Genomic DNA, 27,540 nt, shown 5'->3' with positions numbered 1-27,540 from the left:
AGGTCTGCCGGCCGGCGTCTCGCAGCAGATATTATTTCGCAGATCACACTCGCTGAAACCTCAACTTTCTCCCTCCTCCGCTCCGCTCCCCTCCCCCCACCCCGCGTCCTAAGCGCGAACCTTCCCCGAGTAAATTCACGCCGTAAACACACCCAGGGCTTTGTTTTACACGCACGTCTCTACCCCCGGGGTCCCGGGAGAGGTCCGTTGCCTTCTAACTCCCACCAAGGCCGGCTCCTGCCATCTGGGGCCGGGCTTCCTCCGCCGCCGCCACCGCTACTGCCGCCGCCCGAGCGCGCTCGCCGGGTTCCGGATGGCCCGCGCCGGCCGCGGCTCGCACCCCTTCCTGTCTCCGCTGCCCACGGCGGCGAGCGCGCGGCGCGCAGACAAAAGCTCGGGCCGTCGGGCCCACGGGCCGCGGGCGTCCTCGGGCCCGGAGGCCGAGGATCCCGGGAGCAACTTCGCCCGCGGGGAGAACCGAGGCGCCGGCGCCACGGGTCCCAGGGCGCCCCGGGGCTGCCGGCACGCGCGTGGGCCGCGGGCGAGGGCGCCGAGGAGGGCGCGGCGCAACCTCGCGGCCGCCTGCAACTTGCCCCGGAGGCGGCCCGACGGCGAGGCCCACATTGTCCCCACGGCGCCGGGCCCCGCGCGCGCCGCCCGCACACGCCCCCCGCCGCGCCGGTGCGGGACCCGCCGCCGCGCCCCTCAGCGCCCCGCTCGGCCCGGCCCCGGCCGCCCCACCACCGGGGACGGCTGCAAAACTTTCTCCTCGTCGCGGCGGCGCAGCGGCGGCCGCCCTCGGCGCGTCAGGCGGGCGCTCGGGAGGTCGCGCGGCGGGTCCCTCCCTCGGCCCCACCCCGGGGCCGCCGACCTGGTCCGGCTCCGATTCATAGTCGTCGTCTTCGGCGCTCACGGACATGGCCATGGCTCATGGTGGGCCCAGGCTGGCGCGCGCTGACATGGCCGGAGCTCCGCCGCCGTCGCCGCCGCCGCCTGCCGGGAGCAGGCTCGGCTCGCCCGGGCTCGGCCTCGGGCTCGGGCTCCGGCTCCCGCCGCCGCCGCCGCCGCCGCGAGGAGGGAGCCGCCGCGCGCCTCGCACGCCCGCGCGGGAGGGGGCGGGGCGGAGCCGGGCCGCTCATGCATATGCATGAGGCGAGCCAGGAAGGGGCTGGCCCCCCGGGCGGGCGGGCCAATAGCGCGGCCGCGGCGCTCTGGCCGCACACAAAGGGAGCCCGGCCTGCGGTGACACGGGGGTGGGCCCGCCGAGGGCGGCCCCTCGCGGCCGGCGCGCGGGGACTGGAGCTGCGTGGGGGCGTGCCTCGCGCCCCGCCCGGCTCGACCGCCCGTGCACCCAGGGATGCACATGGGTGGCTGCACGCTGCCGCCGCCGCTGCAACAGGAAATGCACGCCGGGTCTGGGGTGGGGTCTTTTGTGTGGTGTTGCGGGGCGTCTCTCGGGGTTCCCGAAGCGCAGGAGCCAGAACCATGGGGTCGGGGAGACGACCCTGCGTGCGACGCCAGGCACAGGTCTGTAGGCTCTCTGCAGCGGTCTCACGGGTGCCGTGTCTGCACTCTCGAGCCTACAGATTGTACACCTGGGTAAGATCAGGGCGCCCGGTGCGTCCAGAAGCTCTGTTTCCCTATGCTGATCGCGATTCAGCATTAAACATGCGGGGTGGTGTCTACTCCAGCTGCCAGGCTCAGGAGCTGTCAGACCGCACAGGACTCGCCCAGAAGCAGGAGCATGATATTCTCGGAGGGTTCCCCCCTCCTTCCTGCAGTCCACCCTGGAAGGATTGGGGGGGATACAAGCCAGAGCACAGGGCTCCTAAAAAACACTGGCAGCTCCCTAGGCAGGCTGGGAAGGTGAGTGAGTTTACCGGTTTCTGAATTCCTCAAGGGGAGGGCTCCTAGAGCGTAATCCCAAAGCAGCCCCCTTTTGCAGAAAATTGTGGCTAGAAATCCAGACAGATCTTCATTCCAGAAACGAGTCTGTCAGGCACTGAGAGGCATCAAAATCATAGTTAAACAAACACCAACCACAATGGGACAGCTCAGCTGGGCAGTTGGCAAGCAGATCAGCGTGTCCCCTGGGATACTGAACATGCCCACCTATGCCTGCCCAGCTTCTCCACTGTAAACGACAAAGACTTATGGAGGGACTGGTAACCCTCTTCCAGGCTTTCCCAAGAATAAGCTCATTAGCTGTCACCTCAGGTGACCAGTTGTGCATAGCCATTCCACTATTACTCATGGGCCAGGCCACTGGCCACAAAATCCAGGGTGAACAGAGGGAACCGCAGGCCCGTCACAGCCTAGGTTTTCAAAGATGGCAGTGTGTGTGGCAGAGATCTTGTAAATAAAACTCAGGAGGCTTCTAGCAGAGCCGGTAGCAGCGAGTAAGCAGGGATGGGCGTCAGCTTTACTGAGTGGATTTTAAAGACTATCTGATATTTATACACCCACTGACACTACGGAAAAAATCCCAGGACTCACTCTTTATGAAATGTATCTGTTTTGAATTTTCTTCCTTCCCTCTCCTATTTTCACAATCCATTCAAGATTAAGACAAAAACAGCAAAAGAATATAACCCCTACACTTGTCTCTGAGCTGTAGGAAGTACTCCAGCCAGGAGGAAGCCCAAGGGAGACACAGAAGGGGCTGACAGTGCTAACCAGGGGACCGCAGGTGAACTTCAATGCTAACACAAAAGAAAATAAGCCAGGTGTGATAACACACATCTATGATCCCAGCACTTGAGAGGCTGAGGCAAGGAGGATCACCATAAATTCAAGGCCAGCCTGGACTACACAGTGAGACTCTATCTCAATGAAACCCTAATACTGATGAGGGCCGGGAATGTAGCTCAGTGTGTTCAGTGTCTGCCTGGCAAGCGCTAGATCCTTGAGTTTGACTCCTGGTCCCCACAAACAAACAAAAAAAAAGAAACCCAACTCTGAATGCGATTAAATCAGATGAAATCTGATTTTAAAAATACTCAAATTACTCTTACTCAAATAAATAAATAACCCCCCAAGAAAAACAAAAACAAATTTAAAAAAAGCTAACCGTGCTTTCTTTTCCTTCATGGCACTTGGTCAAACCTCAAGGGCACAGAGACACCCAAAGACAAAACCCATCATGAGGAAAGTCCAAAAGCAGAAATTCTTCTCACAGGTCCCCCCACTGTGAGTCAGGAACACGAGTGTATCTAGTAGATCTGTCTTGGGGCTGATTTCCTTCAAGGGTCTCAAAAGCACACTTCTGTATTTAAGGAAGTACAATGACATGGTTCTTACCACCACAGCTCAAAAAGAGAGAAAAGGCGTGGACAGCATAGCCACTGTGGGCGGCCCCTTTCCCCCTACTGTGTTGTTTCCGGCTGCATGGGGCTTCCCCAGACACCCCAACTTCCCCAGGTGAGAAAACTGGGAAGCCGCTCTCACACCGGGTTCCCTTGCAGAAAACCCTCCAGGTCGACCCTGCAGGGGTCCAAAAGATACCAGCACCTAACAGTCACCCAGCACGTCCCAAAGCCTGACTGTGCTACATGTGCTAAGTCATGATCTCATCTGGGGTCCGGGGCACCCTGTTCTCAGAGAAGGAAACTCTAGCACATTGTTGTTAGAAACTGAAAGTACCTGGGTCTGACCCTGTAGACACTGGGCCTGGGCTCCCACCCACACTCTTCCAGTGCCTCCTGGGAGGAGGGTGCCAAATAAGGAGTCCCAAACCAAGGACACACTCACACTTAAGCAAAAAACCCCAAACCACCCCTTACTAGATTCTGCAGGCTCTTTTGTTTTGTTGGGGATTGAACTCACGACCTCGGGATTGCTAGGTAGATGCTGGGCCGCCCAGTTATAGTCTCTGCCCAGTTCTGTAGATTCTTGCCCGGTATGGTGGTGCACACCTGTGATCCCAGCACTCAGGAAGCTGAGGCAGGAGGATCACCGTGAGTTCGAGGCCAATATGGACTACATAAGTAAGCTCAAGGCTAGCCTGAATGACAGGGCAAGACCCTGACTCAAAAACAAAACAAAATGAAAGATTCTGTGGATTCCATATTCTTGGCTCAAATCTGATTCCACAGAGAGAGGTACTGTTTGGAAGGCAGCCAGCTTGTCAAGCAGCCCACGGCCAGGCATGGAACCAGGAAGTTCCTACGCTGCCTTCTCTCCAACATCTCTTACCAGTCTTCCTCTGACACTCGAGAAGCCTCTTTCCTCGTCTATCTCCTCCCTGAAGTTCCCTGGACTTAACTGGCGCAGGCAACCACCCAGCATCTGCTTTATAATGATAGCACGGCAGGCTGCACTGAAGACACAAAAGACACTGATCCCTCCCACCTCAACTGCGTTCACTCACACTGTGCCTTTCAGGTCCTTCTGCCTCACAACCTCATTCCCAAGTGATGGGGAGAACAGAGAGCCCCCAGCGCCACAGACGCAAAACTCCTGGGTTCCTAGAAAGAGCTCCCTGACAATGATGCCACCCAGGCAGCTGGTACTCGCCCGGAGCCAGGAGGATCCAGAACTTTCACCACGTGGTGGGGAAATAAACAGCAACAGATGAGTGCCAAGTCCTCCTCGGTCACAGGCGCCACCCACTGGCCTGCTTTCTCTTTGGACATCACCCAGTTTTCTGGACTGCCTCTTAGAGCCTGAGATGACAGGAATGTCCCCCACCCCAGCCCTCTGGTGGCCCATGAATTCTCCCCAGACTTGGCCTTGTTCCAGGGCAAGGAGAGACACAACATACTAAGGAAAAAAGTAGAGTGCCCAAAAAAGTGAGAGAAGTTGGGTGTGGTGGCACAGGTCTATCATGCTAACACTCAGGAGGCTGAGGCAGGAGGATGGCGACAAGTTTGAGGCCAGCCTGGGCTATCTATAAGGAATTCAAAACACACACACACAAAGACCAAAGAAAAAAGGGAGGCTGCACATAAATGGTAAAGTATTCACAATGTGGAAAACAATAAAATAGTAGGACTTGTATGCCTGAGATTTATTATTATGCTTATAAAGCAAGTTACAGAAAGGGATGCATAAATGCATCATCTCGTATTTAAGCATGTGTCAGGTATATAACGATATACAGACTGCCGACTCATATTTGTACGTGTATGTTAATCTACCATAAAACATCTGGAACGCTCAGCCCCAAATTAATTATGGCAAAGAAAGGATTAGGGGATGAATGATGAAAAGGACCAGAATTGGGACAACAGGAAACAGGATTTGGGTCCACGTGTCATGTTTCATCCCTCTAAATAATTCAGTTATTTGTGAATTCCTTCAAATTTGTTTGTGATGTGATTGTTTTGTTTTGTTTTGTTTGGGAGACAGGGTTTCACTATGTAGCCAGGCTGGCCTTGAACTCATTGCAATCCTCCTGCCTCAGAGTCCTAAGTGCTGGGATTACAGGCACAAGCCACCACGCCCAGTTCTAACATTGAAATTAATAAAAGAAAAAAAAGTCACAAAGGTATCATAAAGGTTCATCCACATCCTCCTCCATTCTTCTCATTAGGAAAAAGAGCAAAGCAGAAAATGACCACAATCTTCCTACTCTTCTGTCCCATCTTGGAGACACGGAGCTGCTGGTTTACAGCCCTGTCCTGGTTCCACTCTTGACTTTATGATGGCACTGTGTGTGTGTGTGTGTGTCTGTGTGTCTGTGTGTCTGTGTGTGCGTGCGCGTGCACGTGCGTGTGCATGTTTTACTGTTTCCTTAGGAGCTGGAAACTGAACCCAGGGCCTTGGGCATGCAGATGCATGCTCTGGCCCTGGGCCGCAGCCCTAGACCCTGCAGATGTGTGTATTTCTGTCCTTCAGTCAGTTATAAACTAACACTTCATCCCCTTTTCTATATTTTTAAGACTCTGTAAATTACAACAAAGCTCCCATAAATGCTTGTGGATTCATTCTGCATAATAAATTAAAGATATCAGCTAGGATATAGCTCAGCAGCACAGCACCTGCCTGGCAAGTACAAGGTTCTGAGTTTGAGTCCCTGTACAAAAAAAAAAAAAAAAAAGAGTGAAATTAAAGAAATCAAATAAATAGAAAATGTTTTAAAAGCTCAATCTTTTTGTTTGTTTGGTTCCTGTGGTGCTGAGCCTTGAACCCAGGGCCTCCAATGTTCCAGACCCGAGCACTGGGCTGCCCCCACTCAGCCCTGCCGGCCACATTGTCATCATCCTGTCCTTGTGCGTCCATGCAGGGCAGGGGAGGGTGCCCTGGATGAGCACCCCACACCCCACTCACCTCTGTGCCCAGCGTGTGGTCCCTTCCCCAGGCCCCATCCCGAAGGCCACGGTGAAAGGTGGCAGAGTGACTGTCCAGAGGCTCAGGACAGGGCGAGGGAGCGATTCTCTGCAGTGCAGCGGCTGGCAGGCGCCCTCCTGAGCCCGCGCACAGCTGAGAAGGGGCTGGGAATAACCACCCATGTGCGCAGAGGGTGCCCTCCCAAGTCAGCCATGGAAAGCGGGCTGTGTGACTAAGGTTTGCCTCTGCTCCGGAGGTTCCCCCAGCTTGCTGGCAGCAGGGTTCCTCACACTGAGGAAACCAGGGATTTCCAATCCTCTGCCATCACAAGTTAGGTCTCCACGGCCAGTCCCCTCCTGCCAGGGGCCTCTCTTCATTTACAAAGCGGCACTGGGGAATCAGCTCAGTGCTCCAGCGCTTGCCTGCTAAGGGGGAGGTCGTGAGTTCCATCTCCCATACCAACAAAACAAGATGGTCCTGCAGCTCATGATGACACGGCTGATACAGGAAGAAAGGATCATCATGTGAAGCCGGCCAGGACTGATTGGCAGAGCAGGAAAATGGGGCTCTACCCGGACCCTCAGGAAGGAGAAACAACTGGCGATCAGGCCGCCATCCACTTCACAAACTGCGCTGTTTGCTTTAACCAGAACAGGATTCTGAATCTAATTTCCAGCTTCCAGAAATAAATCAAATAAATGTAAGTGGGATCCCAGCACTCGGGAGGCTGAGGCAGGAGGATTGCTGTGATTTTGAAGCCAGTCCGGCCTACACAGTAAGTTTGAGGGCAGCCTGAACAACACAATGAGACTCTGTCTCAAAAAACATTTTTTTTTAATTTTAAAAGAATAAATAAAAAATAAGTATAAGTGGGATATTCTAGGAGGTTTGCTATAAATCACTTTGGTAAGAAAAGTCCGGACTACAAGAGAGCACAGCTGTTTCATTAAGATAGAGCTTCAGTTTGTAATAAGTATTCTAGAAACAGCTGGGTGTGGGTTCAGCACTCAGGAAGCTGAGGCAGGAGGACTGCCCAGAATTTGAGGCCAGCTTGGGCTACACTGAGAGTTTAAGACCAGTCTGAACTGCAGAGCGAGAGCCAGAGAGACAGAGACAGAGACAGAGAGAAGAAAGGCCCTGTCTCAACAAAACAAAAAGAAAAAAGATTTCTAGACACAGTGATGATAATTATGTGTGAATGTATCTAGTGCCACTGAATTGTATACCTAAAATGATTATGTGTATTTCATCCTTTTTGGGCTTTTGTTTTTTGTGGGGGTTTTTTTGGTGGGGAAGTATGCTGGGGATTGAACCTAGACAAATGTCTACCACTGGGCCACAATCCAGCCCTTTTAAAATTTTATTTTTAGACAACGTCACATGAAATTGCCCAGGCTGACCTCCAATTCAAAATCTTCCTGCCTCAGCTTCCTGACCAGCTGGGATTACAGATATTGCCACAATTCTTAAAAATGAGGTTAAAAGAAATAAAAGAAGCCAGGCATGGTAGTACACATAATCCCAGTACTCTGAAGGCTGAGGGAGGAGGGTCACCCAGATTCCAGGCTAACCTGGGCTACACGGTAATAGAGAGGCCTGTCTCGAACCCCTCCACACCAAAAAAAAATCATGTCCCCCCGAAAAAAACTGAATGGCTAGGAACACTCAGGCTTGTCCCATTCCACCTCTGCCATCCTGTCTCATATATATTAACTGAAAGGAAAAGAATCTAAAGGCACAGGCAACAAAAAGAAAAATTACTTCTGTAAGTGAGATGATTTCTGAGCTTTGGGATCTTTGTCTTTTTGAGACGCGGTCTCACTGTACAGTTCAGGCTGGCCTTGAGCTCACTTTGTAGCCCAGGCTGGTCTCCAATTTGAAGCGATCCTCCTGCCTCAGCCTCCCTGAGTGCTGGGATCACAGGGATGCGCTACCACGCCCAGCAGGGCCCATGATTGTCCTTTGTGAGTCACGTCAAGAGGCACCCACTCCTCCCAGCACCCATACCACCCTCCCCACTACTGGGCAGAAAGTGAAGTGACCTCAGGGCCAGGGTACGGTTGGGTGTTGGAGCTCATCATCAGCATGCTCAAGGCCCTGGAGCTAGACCCCCAGTAGCATGAAACAAATTTTCTCCTGTCTTTATCCCACCTGTTCTTTCTTCTCTAGATCACCTAAACCGGAAGGAAAGATTATCTACAACACTTCTTTTCCTAACAATGCCAAATTAGTGAGCAAAAAGGGGATGGGGGTAAAAACTTATTCTCAATATTTGGTAGCATCTGGTGACAAAAAATGTTCCTGGGATTAGTCATTGTTCCAGAGATAAAATCACAGTAAAGGCAAATGACTGCAGAGTCTGTCAGGGTTTCTAATAATTCCACCAAAGCCAGGATCTCTGTGTCTCATTTACTTTCCAAGAATTGGTCTTTGGCATTATTAACACGGACAGCTAGGCAGATTATCAGGCTAAAGGAGAAATCTTTGTCTACTTTAATTATGGGCCACTTCAGCTAGCTGTGGCTTTAAAGTTCCTGCAATACAGTTCTAAAGGATACAAATAATGCCTGAAAAATTGCAGGGGTGGTAAAATGCTCCCCAAGTCCAGAAGGACAAGGAGGAAGCCTCAATTTGAGGGATAAAGGGGCCCAGGGAGTGCTGAAGCCTTCCTAGCAAGTTTCAAATTAATGTTTGTTTTAGCGGCTGGCTGGGACACGGAAATTCAAGTAAGAAGTTGAATTACCAAAGAGGGCTCAAAACATTTTGGAAGCAGGGGAAAGAGAAGAAAGTGAGTCTAACTCCATCTTCTAGATGCACTGGAGTTCATTCATTCAACAACCATTGCCCAAACCCTTGCTATCTGGCAGCAATCTGACAACTGAGACGGGAGATTAGGGCACAGTAAGACTGGCTGGGAGGTAGGTGTGGCCTGTTAGTTACAAAATCCCAAGATACATGTGCAGAACAGTTCCCAAAGCCCTGACCCTGGACTTCTCCCAAGAACTCTGGGAGGTTTTCCAAAGGTCCATCCTGACCTGACGCCAGCCTGAGGGGTAGGAGATACAAAAAGGATGGTCCACAAGCAGTAAGTGTTCTTGGTTTTTGGGTTTGTTTGTTTGTTTGGTTATTTTTATTTATTTATTTATTTTTTTGACAGGGTCTCACTTTACAATTCAGGCTGGCCTTGAACTTTTTTATGTAGCCCAGGCTGGCCTCACACTCACAGCGATCCTCCTGCCTCGGCCTCCCGAGTGGTGGGGTTACAGGACTGCACCACCACAGCCAGCTCACCACATGGATTTTTTGCCCCTGCATTCTCTCCTCCTTGGCGACCTGCCTTCACGCTGTAGCCTGATTTCTTTCCCTGTTTTTATTTGGGCTGAACTTGTGCTGCAGAGCCTGTTTCTTGTTTCACCTTTGATAAAACTTTGCTCCTCTCTACACTTGTTTTAATTCTTTGCTCAGGGCAGAAGGAACCTAGAAACCACCTCCAGAAGGAGACTCGACTACCCCCAAGCCCGGTAATACAAAGACCTGTTATAAAACGGATAAGGCAGCATTAGGAAGGGCGCTGGTCTAACACGGGCAGCTGGACGAGGCCCCGTGGCCGGAGGGACAGGATCTGTAGCCAGAAGTGCGGACTGAGGAGGAAGCAGGGGGAACAGAGACTGGGCAGTGGAACACGGAGGAACTCTGGTCCTCTGAGCTGCCGGGAAGGCCAGCTGTGACACAGAGCCGCAGTGGACGGCCCTGGACGGCCCGGGCCAGGTGTGGGCCTGGGAGGGATGTAATTTTCCAGAGAATGGTGACGTGCTAAGAGTGTCAGAGGCTGACGGTGTCCACCCCACGATTCCCTGGCACTGCCACAACTCAACTCAGATAACTTCAATGGAGGCACTGGGGTGGATGTGACCCACTAGGACTGCTGTCCTTACAAAATGGGACATGGTCACATACAGAGGGAAGAGCACGTGAAGACAGCGGGAGGTGACAGAGAGGAACCAGCCCTGCCCGATGCCCTGACCTCGGATTTCTGGACTCTTGAGCAGAGACAATAAACTGCTGTCCTATAAGCCACATGGACTGCATCCCTTTTACCCAGGCCCTGGCAAACTAATACACAGCCACGTCAAAAGTTTGGTAATTTAGTTGCATATGGTGGCCCACACCACTGGGAAGCCGGAGACAGGAAGATCTCTGAGCCCTGGAGGCCAACCTGGGTCTGCAGCGTGAGTTCAAGGCCAGGACGAACTACAGCCAGACCCTGTCTCAGAAAACCAACAAAGAAAAGGTAAAATAACACTTGGTGTGAAGGCAGGTGCTCTAATCCCAGCACCCTGGGAGGCTGAGGCAAGAGGATCACAGAGCGAAGCCCAGCCTGGTCAGCTTTGCAACTTAGTAAGATCCTGCCTAAAAATAAAAATAGAAACAAATTACAAATTTTTTAAAAAGGGGCCTGTGGAGGTGGCTCCATGCAAGGACCCCATTTCATCCTCCAATGCAGTAGCAACAACAACAAAAAGAGTAAGTCTGTTGGGGCTGGAGATTTAGCTCAGCGGCATAAAGCGCCTGCCTTGCAAGCAGCCAGTCGTGAGTTCAATCCCTAGTACCAATAAAAAGGAAAAAGACAAAAAAAAAAAAGAGAGAGAGAGTAACCAAACCTGATGCAGTGCTATGTAAACACTGGTTGATGGTTCTTCCTTAGACCAGATAAAAGATAGGAAAAAAGCAACCAAGAATCACCGCCGACCGCCCAGATGCAGGGCAGCTCTGCGTTCTAAGAGGTCACTGCAAACACTGCCTGGCAAATACAGAGCCACGGTGCCTCGGGGAGACACGGGGTCCAGTAGCTCCCCGAGGCCTGCAGGCCAGCTTCACGCATGCTTCTGATCAAAGCCTCCTTCTCCACGTGTGTCCCTCACTGGTGACCGATGAGCTCTTGACAGCCAGCAGCGGACCGCATGCCTACATGCACAGCTCCAGCTTTACCCGCTCAGGGGCACTTGGTGGCACCATGCTTGGGGCCATTGAAACAGTGAAATCACCAACCAAAAGAAGCACAAAAAATCTGAAAAACGTCACACACAACCAACCTTAAAAAGGACATATGTGTATGGCACAAAAACGGAAACTGGAAAACAGCTTCGCCTTTTGAGGCCTCCTCCGGAGGGGAGAACACGTGTCAGGTGACACTGGTCTCCTCCACATGGCTCTCGTGCAGGTCTGCGCAAAAGGCCACAAAAGCGCAGTGAGACCAGGGTTTGGTAGCGCACACCTGTAATCCCTGCATGAGGAGGCTGAGGCAGGAGGATTGCCATGAGCTCAGGGTAACCCAGGGCTTCATTCTGAGTTCAGGCTGGCCTGGACTACAGAGTTCCACTTCTGGTTTCATTTCACCCTGCTAAAGAAATGGGAAGAGGGCTTGGATGGGGGCTTTGCCATCTGGTTCACCCGCAGATACAAAATAATACAGTCCCGCTGCTCAGGGAGCTGCACACACCGAACAAGCTTCTGCTCCTTGTGGACCTGGATGGACTGTCCCCCCAAAAGTCTCTTTGTTAAAGGTTTCAGTTCTAGTGGGCGGTGGCTTGAACACTAAAGAGGCTGCTACAGAACCAGAAGCCGAGACCAAGCTGTCCTCTTCCGAAGCTGCTTTTCCCGGCCTTTCTTTCTTTAGTCTTTTTGAGACAGGATCTGTTATGTGCTCAGGCTGGCCTTGGCCTCACTTTATAGCTCAGGCTGGTCTTAAACTCGCAACCACAATCCTCCTGCCTCAGCCTCCTGAGTGCTGGGATTTCCTGTATTTCTCAGTCACAGAAAGCTGACAGCTGGCATCTCTTCACGACCAGGCTCTGCTCAGCTGGATTTCTCTGTGGCTGATGTTACACAAGCCAGCTTCTGGAGGCCCTGCCCCATGAGGGGACCTGTCACACCCTAAGAAGCTGCCAGGCCTCCCGGATGAGGGGAGATCACTGGGAAGCCCTGGAGACGCCCCACCCCATACCCCTTCTGGAGCCCTCGGGCGCCTACCCTGGCTGGACTGCTCCGGTGCTTGGCCTTTCTCCTCCATCCTGTGCACCTCATGTTGTACCTGCCTCCCCACTGCGCGATGCAGGCCGCCTTCCCAAGGGGCTTGACACTGACACCCTGGGCCTCTGACAGGCGCTTTCCTCCCTGTCCCTAAGGGTAACCACCACTTCCTGCCGCCCCCTGCAGCAGTAGAAGGAGCAGGCCAGGGAGCCGCTCGCCCTCAGCACAATGAAGGCCACACATTTCAAGGCAGTGAAGCCGCTGGCCTTCCCTTTGAGTTTAAGGGGTATCTTGAGGGTGAGGAGTACTGGGGGTTGAACCCAGCGTCTTCTCACCGAACTGTATCCCCAGGCCATCCCACTTGGAGACGGGGTCTCCCTAAGTCACTACACTTGCCCAGGCTCGAACTTGCCATCCTCCTGCTTCAGCCCCCAGTGCTGGGGTTACAGGTTACACCACCACACTTGGCAGAGAACAGGTTTTACACAAGCGATCCTAATTTACATAATGTTTCTGGGCCACTCCTATCCCTCCATGTCCTCCACTCCTGCTGAAAGCTTCCTTGTGCCTCTGGATGGGCAGATTCGGGGCTCTAGATGACTTATACACTCTCATTCTCAAAGAGTATCATGGCCACCACGAAATGATGGGCTACAGATGTATCTACAGACACCACCGACTCAGCAACCCTGTGCGAATCATGCTACTGGCCCCTTTCCCAGATGACTAAACTGAGGCTTATACTTGCCCATGGCTGCACAGCCAGTTGGTGGTTTTGCCAGGAGTCAAACCCAGGTGCATCTGACCCCAAAGCACATCCTGGTCTTGCATAAAAATGACCAGGAAGCATTTGGTAAGTGCAGAGTCCTGGCCCCACACCCAACCCATTCTTGGGGTGAGTTCCAGGAAGCTGTATTTTGTTTTTTAAACAAGTTCCCTGGGTGAAGCCAAGGCCATCCTGAGGACTGGCTCTCACTAAACCACACTGCCTTCCTGGGAAAGGCCAAGGCCCTGAGGAGGGGACAATAAAAGGCAGCCACTGTCACCAGCCACCTTCCTCCTCACCAACCTTACATCCTCAGTCACTGTGGCCAACAGGACAAGAGGGCAGAGCTCAAGGCAGGAAGTACAGGGCGTCTTTACGGAGAGATGCGCCTGCCCTGCAAGGACAGACGTCAGGTCACACCCAAGGGACCCCAGACCAGATTGACCTGCCCCACTGAGGGGGAAGAGAAGGAAGGCAAAACCATGGGTGACATGGGGTCGGGGACACGTGTCTTTTCCTCTCATACCCCACAGTGTCCAGCCAGTGCATGTGTCACACACTCATCCCCCGCTGCAGAAAGCCCGCCCCTGGCTGCAGAGGGAGTGGCCTGCCGGAGATAAGGGAGATAACGGCTGAACCTGCTCCCCAGACTCAGAGGTGAATGCATCTCCCAGGGGCCTGGGTCAGGCGGCAGAAGCCAGGCCAAGGTCAGAGGCCGGGTTTCCAATAAACTCAGTTCTCTCGCCTCCCCCACTAGGGTCTCCAAGGGCCCCTGAAAACCTGCCACCTGGCTGGAAGAGGAAGTGGCCGTCGGGTGCCCAGCGTCGGGGGTGGGCTAGGGAAGACTCAGTGGCATCTTGGTTTGAAGGACACCACACCTCCAGTGACCTCGCGGTGCCTAATGAGTTCCAGAAAAGCGCTTTGTTCTTCCGCGGCAAGGTGGGAGATCAAAGCGGTTCTCCTAATCATCAGCGAGCATTAATTGCTCGTTAAGTAACCCGACCGGGTCAGACCCTGCTCTGGACCTCAAATCCTGGCGGCCTCGGGGAGCACCCTTGATCTTTCAACCCAGCCTGCCTACGATTGAGAGGAAGCCGCCCGAGAACCTGGGAACCGGAGGCCCGGTGGCCAGGCTTTCGGTTACCCCTTCCTTTCCGGTGAACTTTTTAACCCGGGCGGCAGGAAACGAATACACACGGCACCAGCCTCCCCTCCCCCACCACGGTGCAGTGGCTTCTCACCAACGCCCCAGGGAGTGAGGGAGAGCGAGGGAGAACCCCCCACGGCTCCAAGCTGTGTGGTCTGGGGCGCCCCGACAGCCTCTCTGCGCCCCTGCATCCTCGGCAGGACTGCGGGAGAACCGTCCACCTCTGGCTTCCTCCAAGGATGAAGGACACCAGCCGCAGAGTGGGAAGTGGATGTACCGGGAAGGTCGCTGACCCAGCTCTGCAAAAACCCACCGCAAACCCCTCCTGCGCCGCAGCCCAGGGGCAGAACCGGCCCAGCCAGCTGGCCAGGAGGAATCCGGGGACAGAATGTGGGAGGGGAAAACGGAAAGAAGGAAAGAAAAACAGGCCTGGTTCTAGATGCCTGGTGGAATATTACTCGACAAGAAAAGGCAGACCGATGGACGATACATCTTGGGAGAACCTCGAAAACACGACACTAAGCAAAAGAAGCTCGGCACAAAAGGCCACATTGTCATTTGATTCCATCATCAAAAACATTCAGAGCAGACGGGTCCATGAAGGCAGAAAGTGGACAAGCAGTTGCATCGGTGTGCAGAGAAAGCTGGGGGAAGGTAGAGATGAGGTTGCTTGTTTCTCTCTCTCTCTCTCTCTCTTTTTTTTCTTTTGTTTCAAGATAGGTTCCCGCTATGCTGGCCTGAACTCACTATGTAACCCAGCCTGGCATTGAACTCAGAGATCTTCCTGCTTCAGCCTCCTGAGTGCTGGGATTATAGGTGTGCACCACTATGTCCACCTGTCGTTTTTTTTTTTGTTTTTGTTTTTTTAGTTTTTTTGGTGGTGTTAAAGATTGAATCCAGGGCCCAGCACATGCCAGGCAAGTGCTCTACCAGTGAGTTACCACGTAGGCCGACTGATGAGGTTTCTTTCAGGGGGTACCATAGCTCAGGCTGATGGCTGTGCGAGGGAAGCACTGTTAAAAACTGAATGCTGGGGCCAGGAGACAATCCAGCGGCACAGCGCCTGCCTCACAAATGCAAGGTCCTGAGTTCGATTCCCAGTACCAAAAAATAAATAAATGGCCCAAGTGCAGTTCCTCCTGGGCCCCATCCTGCTCCCACTTCGGCTGAGGCTCCACTGCTGACTCTGGGTCATGCTGAACTGGCCACCCCAGTATCTTAGACAAGGTCGGGACCCCAGGAAAGAGCTTCCTGAAGATGGTTCCTAGAGAGAGGGAGTATAGGGCTGGTTTAAAAAGGGGAACCATTTTTTTTTTTAAATAAAAGAAAAGCTGCTGGGCATGGTGGCACTCTCCTATAATCCGGGAGGCTGAGGCGGGAGAATCCTTTGCAAATTTGAGACCAGCCTGGGCTACAAAGTGAGCTCAAGGCCAGCCTGAACTGCACAGTGAAACCCTGTCTCAAAAAGACAGAAAAAAAGTAAAAGGGGAAACAGCAGAACGCCCTAGGGTGGGCTGGGACCTCAAGGCCCCATCCACTCTGAGACAGTGAGGATACTGTGGCCTTTTGTGGACTGGGCAGCAGGCTGCGTCCCCAGCCACTTCCTGTCCTTTGGAGGCAGTCTCACAGGTCATCAAAATGCCAAGATTGGATCTGAACTCCTGACCCTCCTGCCTGAGGCTCCCGAGTGCTGGGACTGCAGGCATGGACCAACACGTCCAGCCCCGAGTTGGTCTTCTCAAGAGCATGTGCCCTAGCCAGAACAGGTAGCGCAGACCTGTAGTCTCAGCTACTTGGGAGGCAGGGGCAGGACGATGGCAAGTTCAAGCCAGCCTGGGCAATTTCGAAAGACCCATTTCATAACATAAGCTAAACTAAAATGAACAGGGAACAGAACTCCAGGACATAGCCCTTGCCAAGCATGCACAGAGCTCTGGGTTCGACCCCCATGAACACCCGAAAAACTCAGTAACGTAAGCCCGGGTTCTGCAAACCCCGATATTTCCCCAGGGGCGACTCCTCAGACACACAGCAACTTTCCTCTCCAGGCTCCCCACAGCCGAGTGCCCTGCTGCTTGGTTTTTTGAAACAGGGTCTCACTATGTTAGCCCAGAATGCTCTCCAATTTAGGGCAATTTTCCTGCTTCAGCCTCCTGAGTGCTGAGATTACAGGTGTGTACTAACACGCTCTGGGGTGATTTTTTTTAGTGATAGCAAAAAAAAAGTCTAAAATTAGCAAAAATCCCAGCAGGTGCCTAGGTGACAACTAATTTTATTTTTGGTTTCGATGCTGGGGATTAAGCCCATCAATAAACACATATTCTACCATGGAGCTACACACAGCGTGCTGAGCACCAGTCTCCCAAGGTTTGTCCTATTTAGCTCACGCGGCCCTCACAGCCACTTAAAGGCAGGGCCACAACCCCTCCTTTTTTTGGGGGGGTGGGCGGTTACTAGGGATCAAACTCACAAACTCAGTCTTGCCGGGCAGGCACTTGTGTCACTGAGCTGTATCCCCGCCAACAAACCCCTCTTTCCAAACCAGGAAGATCTGGTTCAGAAAGCTCACGTAAACCAGATGTGGTGGCACAGCCCTGTAATCCCAGCACTCAGGAAGCTGCGGCAGGAGGGTCCTCAGGTTCAAGGCCAGGCTGGGTGACATAGTGAGTTCAAGGCCAGCCTGAACTACATACTAAAAAGAGCTTATGCTACATTGCCTGAGCAACTGTTAAAGCTGAGTGCAGACATGGTAGATAGACGGCAGCTAAGTATGCCCTACCCAGCGCTGTCTCGGAGGACACACGTGACAAAACATCGCTTTCCCTGCCTGGCGGCCCCAGCCTCTGCTGCCAACCACGCTACCCTCAAGCCCTCTGTTCTACGAGTAACCTCACTTCTAATGTGCCAGTTTCTACACTGCACAAAATCGCGATTGCCCCCAGACCTGCTAGAGTCTAAACAAGACAAGGCTGTGGGGGTCTGGCGGGAAGTTATTCCTAGTCGTCTTCCCCGAGGTAACTATTACTATCCTTCTGACTGTCTGTGTCCTTCCTTCTTCCGTTAGGCATTTTTCCTGTGTGTTTTTCAGACAGGGTCGCACTATGCCATTAAGGCTGGTCTTGACCTCACAATGACCCTCCTGCCTCAGCCTCCCAAGGGCTGGGATTATGGGCCCGCGCCACCACGCCCGGTTTCAATCAGACATTTATATATATATATTTTTGTGTGTGTGTGTGTGTCTTTTTCCTTTTCATCGGTACCAGGGATCGAACTCACAACTGCCTGCTTGCAAGGCAGGCGCTTATGCCGCTGAGCTAAATCCCCAGCCCCAGACATTTTTATATTGACCAGTGATGAGATTTACAAAGAGAAAGAGGTTGATTTAAAAAAAAAATCACGGAGAAAAACAGTCTATGGAGCAGCTGAAGGAGCGAGGAGGAGCGAAGAAAGGAGGGAGAGAGAAAGTCCACCTGGGGAAGGAGGGGGGAAGGTCACTCCTCCGCAATTCTCGAGGTGACCACCAGGGGGCACTGCTCGAGGCGGCGACAGCAGCTGGGTAAAATGAACCCTTAAAAAAAAAATCCAGGGGCTGGGGGTTTAGCTCTGCAGCATAAGCACCTGCCGTGCAAGCAGGTGGTCGTGAGTTCAATCCGGGGTACCGATAAAAAGTTTAAAAAAAAATCCAAAAGCTTGCAAAGAACATAGCAACTGAAACATTTCGCCTTCACGGGGAGCTGCAACATTGACTTCTAGGAGGTGTGCAAGGCAGGGGGAGCTGCCTCTTACCTTCGGAGTCTTCTTTGGCCAACTGACCACAGGGACTCCGGTGATGGCCAGGCTGGGGTCGTCCTCTGCGTGCTCCTTCAGGACGTTCTGTGCCAAACAAAAGAGCCATATTAGCCCACGGGATGCAGCGGAGCTTCTGTGAGGTCAGATGGCACACCTAACCCACGCCCTCTCCCGCCCACAGCCTTGCCTCCCCTGCCTCATCTGTTCTCTCTGTGGCCCCCAAATTCTACTGTGTTCACAGACTCCAGAGCTCTAATTCTTCTGTCTCTCCTCCACGCTATTTGTACCCCACCCCAGCTGTGTTTGGTTTGGTTCCTTGTGAAAGACTTGCAATATAGTTCAGGCTGAACGGAGAGCCTCCTGCCTCAGCCTCCCAAGTGCTAGTATGGCAAAGTGGCCCACCAGGCCCGGCTGTAACTGTGTTTCGACACAAGCCCTGAACACAGGTAGAAGTTTGGTCTGGTTTGACAGAGGATGCATTTACCAGGCAAATGCTGACAGACAAAGCCACTGTGATGGACACACAAGCTCGGGGTTGCCCACCTTGCATCCCTTCCTCTGGGAGCATCAGGAAGCATCTTTCAGGGTATTTCTGACCCCAGTGAATGGAGGTGTATGCAGCTGACGAGGGGACCTTGTGCAAGTGTGAAATACCACACCACAGAATCATCCGTACTTGTAGGTGACGTGATCGAGGCCTGGAAAATCTCCGAAGCCACCCCAGACAAAGGGAGGCAGAGCTCTCAAGCCCACCCCTGTCACCCTCCCTGCCACAGCTGGCCTGGCCCTCCCTATGCCTCGGGTGTTTCATCCACAGCACCCGGGTAAGACCCTGTGTGAGGACACAGGCCAGGCACTGCCCTCCCCTCAACCTCAGCTAGGAATTTAGGGGTTGCACAAAAGCATTCTTTTGGGGATAGTTAAGAACAGGGCTGAGCATGGAATTGTACACCTATAATCCCAGTACTGAGAAGGCAGAAGCAGGAGGATTGCCATGAGTTCGAGGTCAGCCTGAGCTACATAAACTAGTTTAAAACCAGTCTGAATTACATAGTGAGACACCAAAAAAAGAAAAAGAAGGTGGATACAGTGGCATACCCCTGTCATCCCAGCACTCCGGAGGCTGAGGCAGGAAGATTGTTGCAAGTTTGAGACCAGCTTGGGCTACAAAGTGAGCCCAAGGCCAGACTGAACTGCATAGTGAGACCCTGTCTCAAAAAAAATGAAAAGCAGAAATTTCAAGTGAAACTTGACCCTGAAATTACTATGTAGCCCAGGCTGGTCTTGAACTCAAACTCCAGGCAATCCTCCTGCTTCAGCCTCCCAAGAATGCTAGGACTACAGGTATGCACCAAGCTTTGACTTTAGTTATAATAATTAACTGTAAGGAATGCCTTTATTTACTAAAATGTTAACAGCAGAAACTAGGGATGGGTGTGCATACAAGAACACTACTACCTGCTAAATTCTTCTATAATTTTAAAACTATTGTAAAATAAAAACTATTAATAAGACAGGCATGGTGGCAGATGCCTATAATCCCAGGCAGGGAGATCATGCCAAGTCCAAAGGAGCCTGGGCTAGAGTGGGTTCAAGGCTAGCCTGTACTACATAGCCAGGCCTTGTCTCAAAAATAAAATAAATAAAATACGGAGCCACAGAAGCGAGGACCTTCATCTACTCCCTGCAGATAGCGCAAGCCGGAGTCCAGCCACTCCCAGTCCCCAGGGGCCCCACTACAGCGCATGCGCACAGCCCCAGCCCGCCCGGCCCGCAGGAAGCACCTCTCGGTTCCCTGCACCGAGGAGCCTCACACCACCCTCCCACACACGCAGGGGTTCGGTTTCGTAACGTTTCCTGTTTCCCCAAAAATCCACCAAGCTTTCAAAAGAGCTTACCGGAAAGATGTGTCACACTTAGCAAAGGTTTTCAATTCCTTCTTATCCATAGGCCCCAGGTGCCTGGGAGAGGCCACCCGTACCCAGGACTTCCTGTCTCCGGAGCCCAACCAATCCCAGACCCCAGACTGCGGGGACCCAGGCGGGAACCAAGGCAACAGGGAGTGGGGGGCTCGCCGTGAGCTGGGGCCCCAGCCCCATGGGGAAGGCGCTGTTCTTAGGTCCAGCCTCCTGCCTTCCTAGGGGAAGGCCGGTCCCACCAAATCCGAAGTCTGGAGTGGAGTTTCACTTCACATCTCTGCTTTTTATTTTTTTTTTGTACCGGGGATCGAACTCATGACCTCGAGCTTGCAAGGCAGGAGCTTAGGCAGCTGAGCTAATTCCCCAGGTGTTTTTGTTTTGTTTTGTTTTGCTTTGCTTTGCTTTGTTTTGCTTTTTGAGACGAAGTCTCGCTATGTAGTTCAGGCTGGCATTAAATTTGTGTAGCCCAGATTAACCTCAAACTCACGGGAATCCTCCTGTCTCAGCCTCCCAAATGCTGGGATTACAGGCATGCGCCACCACACTCGGCTTCTGCATTTTAAAGATGCTGACAAATTAAAACTTTTTTTTTTAATTGGTACCGGGGATCGATTTCACGACTGCCTGCTTGCAAGGCAGGCGCTATGCCACTGAGCTAAATCCCCAGCCCCAAATTAAAACTTTTAAAGAAGGGCTGGGGATATAGCTCAGTGACACGACCACCTGCCTGGGAAGTGCAAGGTCCTGAGTTCGATTCCTAATTAAAAAAAAAAAGACTTTTAAAGAAAGCGCTGTGAACTGAAAGTACTGAGGCTGATGTAGCTCGAACACTGGAGAGCACGGACTGAGAAGCATGCTGCTTGCCCTGTGTTCTTGGGAGTTTTCTTTTGAGCTGTTTCAAAACGCCTGGTCATTTCAATATCAGAGCCGGAGCCAGTAACTCACAAGTATTAATATCTGGTTACAAAAAGATATTCCTGGTGTTTCCAAGGTGTGGTGGTGCACACTCTAGTCTCAGTATTCAGGAGGCTGAGGCAGAAGGATCGCCCTGAGTTTGAGGCCAGCCTGGGCTCTGTAGTAGGTTCAGAGTCAGCCTGAATTGCATAGCAAGAATCTATCTCCAAAAAAAATAATGTTATACATATTAGCAAATAAGTACATTAAAATGATAATTTTTATACATAATTTTAAAACATTTTCACAGGGTCTCGATATGTACCTCAAGGCTGGCCTTGAACTCACTATATAACCCACATTAGCCTCAAATTTGCATCGATCCTCCTTCCTCAGGCTCCCGAGTGCTTACAGCATGCCTGTAATGCCAGCATTGAGGCTGAAGCAGGACTGCGAGATTGAGAGGAGCCTAGCCTTTGTGACTCTGCCTCAAAACTCTGTGTCCGTGGGTCCGTGTGTGTGCGCGTGTGCGTGTGTGTGTGTGTGTCCGTCCCTCGTGGCCAGCAGAGGGCGCCCGAGGCGCTACTCCTGAGCTCCCGCGCACACCCCAGGGCGCCCCGTTCTCAGGCTGGAGGCCACGCCCCCGGCACCGCCCGACCCCGCCCCTCTTCTCTCCTCCAAGAGGTCCCGCCCAGCGCTCCCCGTGGTGAGGTAAGGTAATAATGAGAAACTCAGTCTGCAACCAGACTAAAAATACCCCGCGGTGCTAACAAGGCAGCGCAGGGGCAGGAGGCAGAGCAGCTCCGGGAGCCCGCAGCGACAGACGACAGCCACAGGCACGGGCTAGGACAGCGGGCTGCTGACCCCCTCATGAGCCCGACCCTCTGTGCTTGCTGTGTCCCCGAGTCCTAAGCCCCAGGGCACGGCAGTGCAACCCGACACAGGAAAACGGCCTGGCCCGTGGGTGGATCGGGTTTCCTGCGCACCGAGGCCGCGCGAAGGCTCTACACTCGCTGGCCACGCCCGCAGGCTGTCACCGGTGCTGTCTTACCCAGGAGCAGTCAGCTGGGCACAGGTGTGTGTCCCTGGGAACTCTGTGGACTTTAAGAGATTCCCAACACATGAAGCCAAGCGTGGTGGCACACAGCTGCAATCCCAGCACCAGGAGGCTGAGGCAGGAGGACTGCTGCCAGTTCAAGGCCAGCCTGGGCTACACAGTGAGTTCAGGGGCAGCCTGAACTATACAGCGAGATCCTTTCTCAAAAACAAAAACAATAACAGAGAGAAAGAGAGAGAGAGGGAAGGACGGAGGGAGAGAACACCTGGCCAGGTGTTATGCCAGTTTCTCAGGAGGGAGGCCGAGGCAGGAGAATCACAAATTCTAGGTCAGCCTGGTGACTTAGCCAGACTCTCTCTCAGAACACTAAAATCAGAAAGGGGCCGAGGACGTAGCTCAGTGAAGTCCTGGTCTCTGTGCTCAGTTGGTAATGAAGAATCTAAGTACTTCAGCAGGGCCTAAAAATTCACCAGACGTGGTGAATTCACCCAGATGGACAGAACATGTTAGGTCCGATACTCTGTTTTACGCACAGGTAAAGAGAAAGGTAAACAGAAAGGTGGGTTGGAGTGAGCTGCCCAGGGCCACACAGCACGCAGCTCAGAGCAGACACCAAGCGCACTCTGGCCTCTCTGTCCTGACCTCCTATTTGCACCCATTTGTACACCTCAGGGTCCCTAGGGAGTAAGAAGGGCATCCCCGGTCACCAATGGCACCCTGGCCACTCCCTGGAGGGGGCGGGAAGGCCAGCACTGCATCCACACCACCAAGGCCCGTTCTAGAAGGAAAGCCCAGAACTGAGTGACCTCTTGCAAAGCAGGGACATTGCCTCCATTAGGGCCCCAGCAGCCTGGCAGCATCGGGGCACGGGCCTGTGGCCAGGGCCCAGCTGCTCAGCCCACCACAATCCCTCCACCGCCTGTCTATAAAATGGGGCAACACCGGGCGGAGAGGAGTGCTGGGAGGGCTCCTCCCTGAGGTCACAGACAGGAAACGCCCGCGGCAGCCGCACTGTCCCAGGCAGACACTGAGCCTCCCGGGTCCCCAAGACCCGCTTGAGCCCCTGTGGACCCCAGACTGGCTGTACAAGGAAAGAAATCTGACCAAGCAGGGGCCAGGAATGCCACACACAAGCACTTCAGCCACATGAGGGGGCTCGCTAAAGTTTCAAGAAACTCTTCAGACAAATGAGTTCTTAACCCAGTTAAGAGACTTGGGGAACCATACTATTTTTGTTTTGAGTTGATGAAAATGTCCTGCTTCCATTTTATAAGATGATCTCAGAAGGTAAAAGCAATCATGAGCTGGGTGTGGTGCCAAATGCCCAAGATCCCAGTGCTCTGGAGGCTGAGGCAGGAAGGTCCCTGGGAATTCGAGGCGAGTTTGGGCTACAAAGCGAGCTCAAGGCCAGCCTGAACTGCAGAGCGAGCCCTCGTATAAAGAAACCAGATCCATTCATAAGGAAGGATTGGGGAACCCCTTTGGGGAGGGGTTCTTTGACCTAGAAGTTTCCCAAGGTATATACTTCCCTCTCTCCATTCAGGAAGGTGCCTGCTATTCGAGGTGAGGTGACAGCTGGAGTGGCTCGGTGGCAGGCCGTCCACCTAGCACAGGGCAAGCCGGGGTTCCATCCTCCCACAGCAAAAAAACCGTGAGGAAGCTGGACTGGGGGGCAGCGGGGTCGCGCACCGGCGCCCTCTGCTGGTGGGCCCTGTCGGCTCCGCGATGTCCGCTCTGGTCCCTGTGCCCTCTGAGTAGGGCAGTCACGGTAATACTTTTTTTTTTTTTTTTTTGGTTTTTGGAGACAGAGCCTGACTGTATACCCAAACTGGCCTTGAGCTCACAGCAACCCTCCTGCCTCAGCCTCCCGAGTGCTGGGATTACAGCGTGAGCCACCAGGCCCAGTGAGTCATAGGTTTCTAGAACCCAGGGTCGGGTGCAGTTTCGTAAACGAACAAATGAACTGCTCATCCCTGAAAGGGAACTGGGCAGCCGGCCAGGCCGGACCCCTGCAGGCCCGGAGGGGAGGCCCGGCCCGAAGGCCGGGAGCCGCAGCACGGCTGCCCCCCGTCCCGAGGGACTCCAGCAGTGCCCCCGCAGAGCCCCGCGCGTCCCGGCCCTGCCCACCTTGACGCCCTCCAGCAGCGCCTGCGGGTCCTCGATGCCCTCCGGGACGCACTTCTTGTTCTCGGGCAGGGACTCGAGCTTCTCCACCAGCGCCTTCAGCCCCTTGAGCTCGAACTCGGTGAGGTGCGTCCACTTGGCGGCCACCTCGGCGGCGGGCGAGCCGGTGGGCGTCTTGGGGCAGTCGCCGGGCGCGGTGGCCGACTTCACGCTGTCCTCCGACTCGTTGGACAGGGTCCTCTTGAGGAAGCGCGCGGCGGGCGCCCGGGGCTTCTTCCCCGGCGGCGTCTCCTGCTCCTCCGAGGCGGTGGCGCCCGGCGAGGCGGGGCCCTCCGTGCAGGCCTTGGGGGTCCTCTGCGCCCCTTCCACCGCCTCCTTTTCCTCCTCCTCCTCCTCCTGGGGCTGCTGCTCACAGGACTCCTCCTCCATCTCCAGCCAGGAATCGGATGAGAAGCCGTCTACGCTGGCCTTCCGTGGGGCGTCTGCATGGATCGGTCAGAAGGCAGACGAATTAGCACCCAGCTCCCACCGCTGCACCCTGCACCCTGCCTTCGAGGCCACAAAAGAAGGTGAAAGCCCAGCTTGGCTCCTTCTGGCTCTGTGGCCCCCCAGTACACACAGCACCTCATTGAATGTACAAAAAGAAGCCAAAAAGGCCAAGTGCAATGGTGCACACCTGCGATCCCAGCTACTCAAGAGGCTGAGGCAGGAGGATGCAAAATTTAAGGTCAAGCTAAGCAATGTAGTGAGACCTTGCATCAAAGTAAAATTAAGTTAAAAGGAGCTGGAGATACAGCTCCCTGGTTTGTTTGTTTGTTTGTTTTAGCTCCCTGTTTTTAATCCCCTAAACCATCACCACCACAAGCAAAGCAAAGCAAAACAAAACCAACATACATTGTAAGACACCATTCATTTGAAACACTACTAACCAGAAAACTACCACAGATATAAAATGGAGGCAGACGAGGTGCCCCACACACTGGAACCCAGTCCTCTGGGAGGCTGAGTCAGGAAGATCATGAATTTTAGCCCAACCTGGGAAGTTTAATGACGTAATGAAATTCTGTCTGAAAATAAAAGACGAAAAAGGGCTAGGGATGTAGCTTCGTGAAAAGGCCCTGGATTCAAATCCCAGAAGAATTAAAGAAAAAAGCAAGAAAGCGGATTAGCAGGTGCCTCAGGCTGAGAGAGAACGGGTGGCTCTCTCGGAACATTCTCTCTGAGTGGCAGTGCTGACGACAGCATTCACCTGTGAGGAGACCACGCACCACTGACCGGCAGGCTTCACGGGGACGACTGTATGAACACTGAGCAGGTTGCAGCTCAGTGGTACAGCATTTACCCAGCATGCACAAGGCCCTGAGTTATCCCCACAAAAGAGGAAGAAGAAAAAGAAAAACAGAACGAACGAAAGGAAGGGAGGGAGGGAAGGAGGGAATGAAAAGCGAGGTAAGAGCACTTCTGAGCTGGCACCTGGTAACACCCGTGATTCTGCTGGAGGCTGAGGCAGGAGGATCGCAAACTCAAGCCAAGCCCAGGAAACCCAATGAGATTCTGTCTCAAAATAAAATGAAAAGCCTGACGGGCAGCTCAGAGCACTTGTCCAGCAGGTGCAAGGCCCTGGGTTTCATCCTGAGCTTCATTTCACAAATGAAACAACGCAAAACAAAACAACTTTCCTCTGAAGGCTGTGAGGGACTGCACAGATACCACCAACCTTGCTCCTGGCACCAAGCAGCCTCCAATAAACAAGGGCGACTTCCTCCCTTCTCCTGGCAGACAGATAGACCAGAAATGCCCAGGGCAGAACAGGGGCAGACAATGTGGGTGGACACCAGGTGCCCAAACCCTGCCTTAAGATATCCTCTCCTGTCCTCAAATGGATTCGGGAACATTCTACTGCCCTAAATATCTGAGAAAGAGAACCCATCTCCGTTCCCCATCAGGAGAGCTGCTACAAACTACCAAGTCTCTCCACAGTACCCACCTCTGGTCCCCACAGGAGTGGAAAGCTCCTGCCATCCCGTCAACCTTCCTGCTATTTCTGGAGTGCCTCTCATTCCCTCTACTTAGATCAAATATCCCAAAGAGCAGACAGTGGGCTTACGTATTTCCCAACACCCCAATATCCCATCACCTGAAAAAAGTGAATCTCATAGCAGCCCCCACAGAACTCCCAAAGAACCCCCTGGTCAGGTGTGGTGATACACACTTGTTATGCCAGTACTCGGGGAAGGCTGAGGCAGGAGGGTGGCAAGTTCAAGCCCAGGCTGAGTAACTCAGTGACTTAATAAGACCCTGTCTCAGAATGAAGCACAAGAAAGGGGCTGGAGATACAGCTCAGTGAGAAGGCCTTGGGTTCAACCCTCAATACGTCCAACCCCGCAAGCAGAAACAAGAATCCCTTGATCTGAGGCCTGGCCCAAGCCCTGCCTTAGAAGGTTTCTGTCCAGGCTGGATGCGGTCACTCACCAATGAGCATGGACTCTCTCTGGTACTCCTGCGTGAGGTAGGAGCGCTGGGTCACGCAGTACACATATCTCTCCAAGACATACCAGCACATCTCATAGTAGAAGGGGTACCGGAACTTGGGCTGCACCTGAAAGCCAAGACCAGGCAGCCACGGGTCAGCGTCTGGGGGACACAGGGAGAAGAGGGAGAGCCCAGGGGAGGGCCCCCGCGGCGGGTCACTGTCATCCTCCAGGAAGGGCACAGAGCGCACAGAGGAAGATGGGGGAGGGGTGCTGCTGGAGGGGAGGCGAGAGGGGGGCGCCGGGAGGAGACGATGCCAGCAGCATGCACGGATGAGGCGGAGGGGAGGCCTGTGAGAGGGTCCCTGAGCTGCACGCCCAGGAAGGAGGCCGGGGCCCACTCTGAGCTTCTGGGAGGGGTACAGAAAGTGCACCCTGCCTGATTCCAGCCAGGACAGACAGGAGCTCCTCCTAGAATATTTTGCACACACTCTGCTGTCTCTGCATCCCCTCTGAGAACAGAAATCCACGCCAAACCTTGCCCATCTGCAGACAGGTAAGGAGCATCCTCCTGCACTCTGCGAGACCAGGTCAGGAGGACCTATGGAGTCTGGGTGGGGCTTCACCTACCTGCAGGGGAGGGGCCTTAGGCTAAGAGGGCCAATGAGGACAGGGGGTATGACCTCGTCTACCTACAGGGGCGGGGCCTCAGGCCGGGCGGACCAATGAGGACGAGGTGTGGCTCTATCCACCCACAGGGGCAGGGCTTCAGGCTGGGGGGGCCAATGAGGATGAAGTGTGGCTTCATCAAGCCACAAGGACAGGGCCTCAAACTGGAGGGACCAATGAGCAAGGGGTGTGGTTCCACCTACCTCCAGGGCAGGGCCTCAGAAGTGTCCACCTCCACCTCTTCCCCCAAACTGCACTGCCCATTCCATATTTCCCCCAAGGGCTCTCGGGACACAGTTTCATGGTATGACTGCTACTAAGAGATACACTTCCAGGTCTGGAGCCAGAAACCACATGGACGACGCTCCTGGCTGGCTCTTTTTTTTGTGGTAGTACTGGAGATT

The 27,540-nt window shown here is 53.5% G+C and overlaps 1 protein-coding gene across 8 annotated transcripts in view; it reads right to left on the bottom strand.

Annotated features, from left to right (window-relative positions):
• The window catches only part of Kdm2b (lysine demethylase 2B), a 95,759-nt gene that overhangs the window by 22,768 nt on the left and 45,451 nt on the right, over window positions 1-27,540 (bottom strand). For 6 of the 8 annotated variants that reach the window (XM_013144801.3, XM_013144802.3, XM_003462925.5 and 3 more), the window contains 3 exons: window positions 26,469-26,595; window positions 24,000-24,478; window positions 18,000-18,086 (listed from right to left, as the gene is read on the bottom strand). In XM_013144801.3, the coding sequence (XP_013000255.1) occupies window positions 18,000-18,086; window positions 24,000-24,478; window positions 26,469-26,595 (693 nt within the window). Of the gene's footprint in view, window positions 1-871; window positions 1,075-17,999; window positions 18,087-23,999; window positions 24,479-26,468; window positions 26,596-27,540 lie in introns of those variants that run through there. The other 2 variants (XM_063225589.1, XM_003462927.5) reach the window with 2 other exon arrangements.

Source organism: Cavia porcellus, unplaced genomic scaffold (genome assembly GCF_034190915.1).
Source record: "Cavia porcellus strain 051 isolate PalLab524CR breed Dunkin Hartley unplaced genomic scaffold, mCavPor4.1 scaffold_16, whole genome shotgun sequence".
Taxonomy (NCBI): Eukaryota; Metazoa; Chordata; class Mammalia; order Rodentia; family Caviidae; genus Cavia; species Cavia porcellus.
Note: the sequence above shows the minus strand (reverse complement) of the source record. Positions and strands in the feature narration are given on the sequence as shown.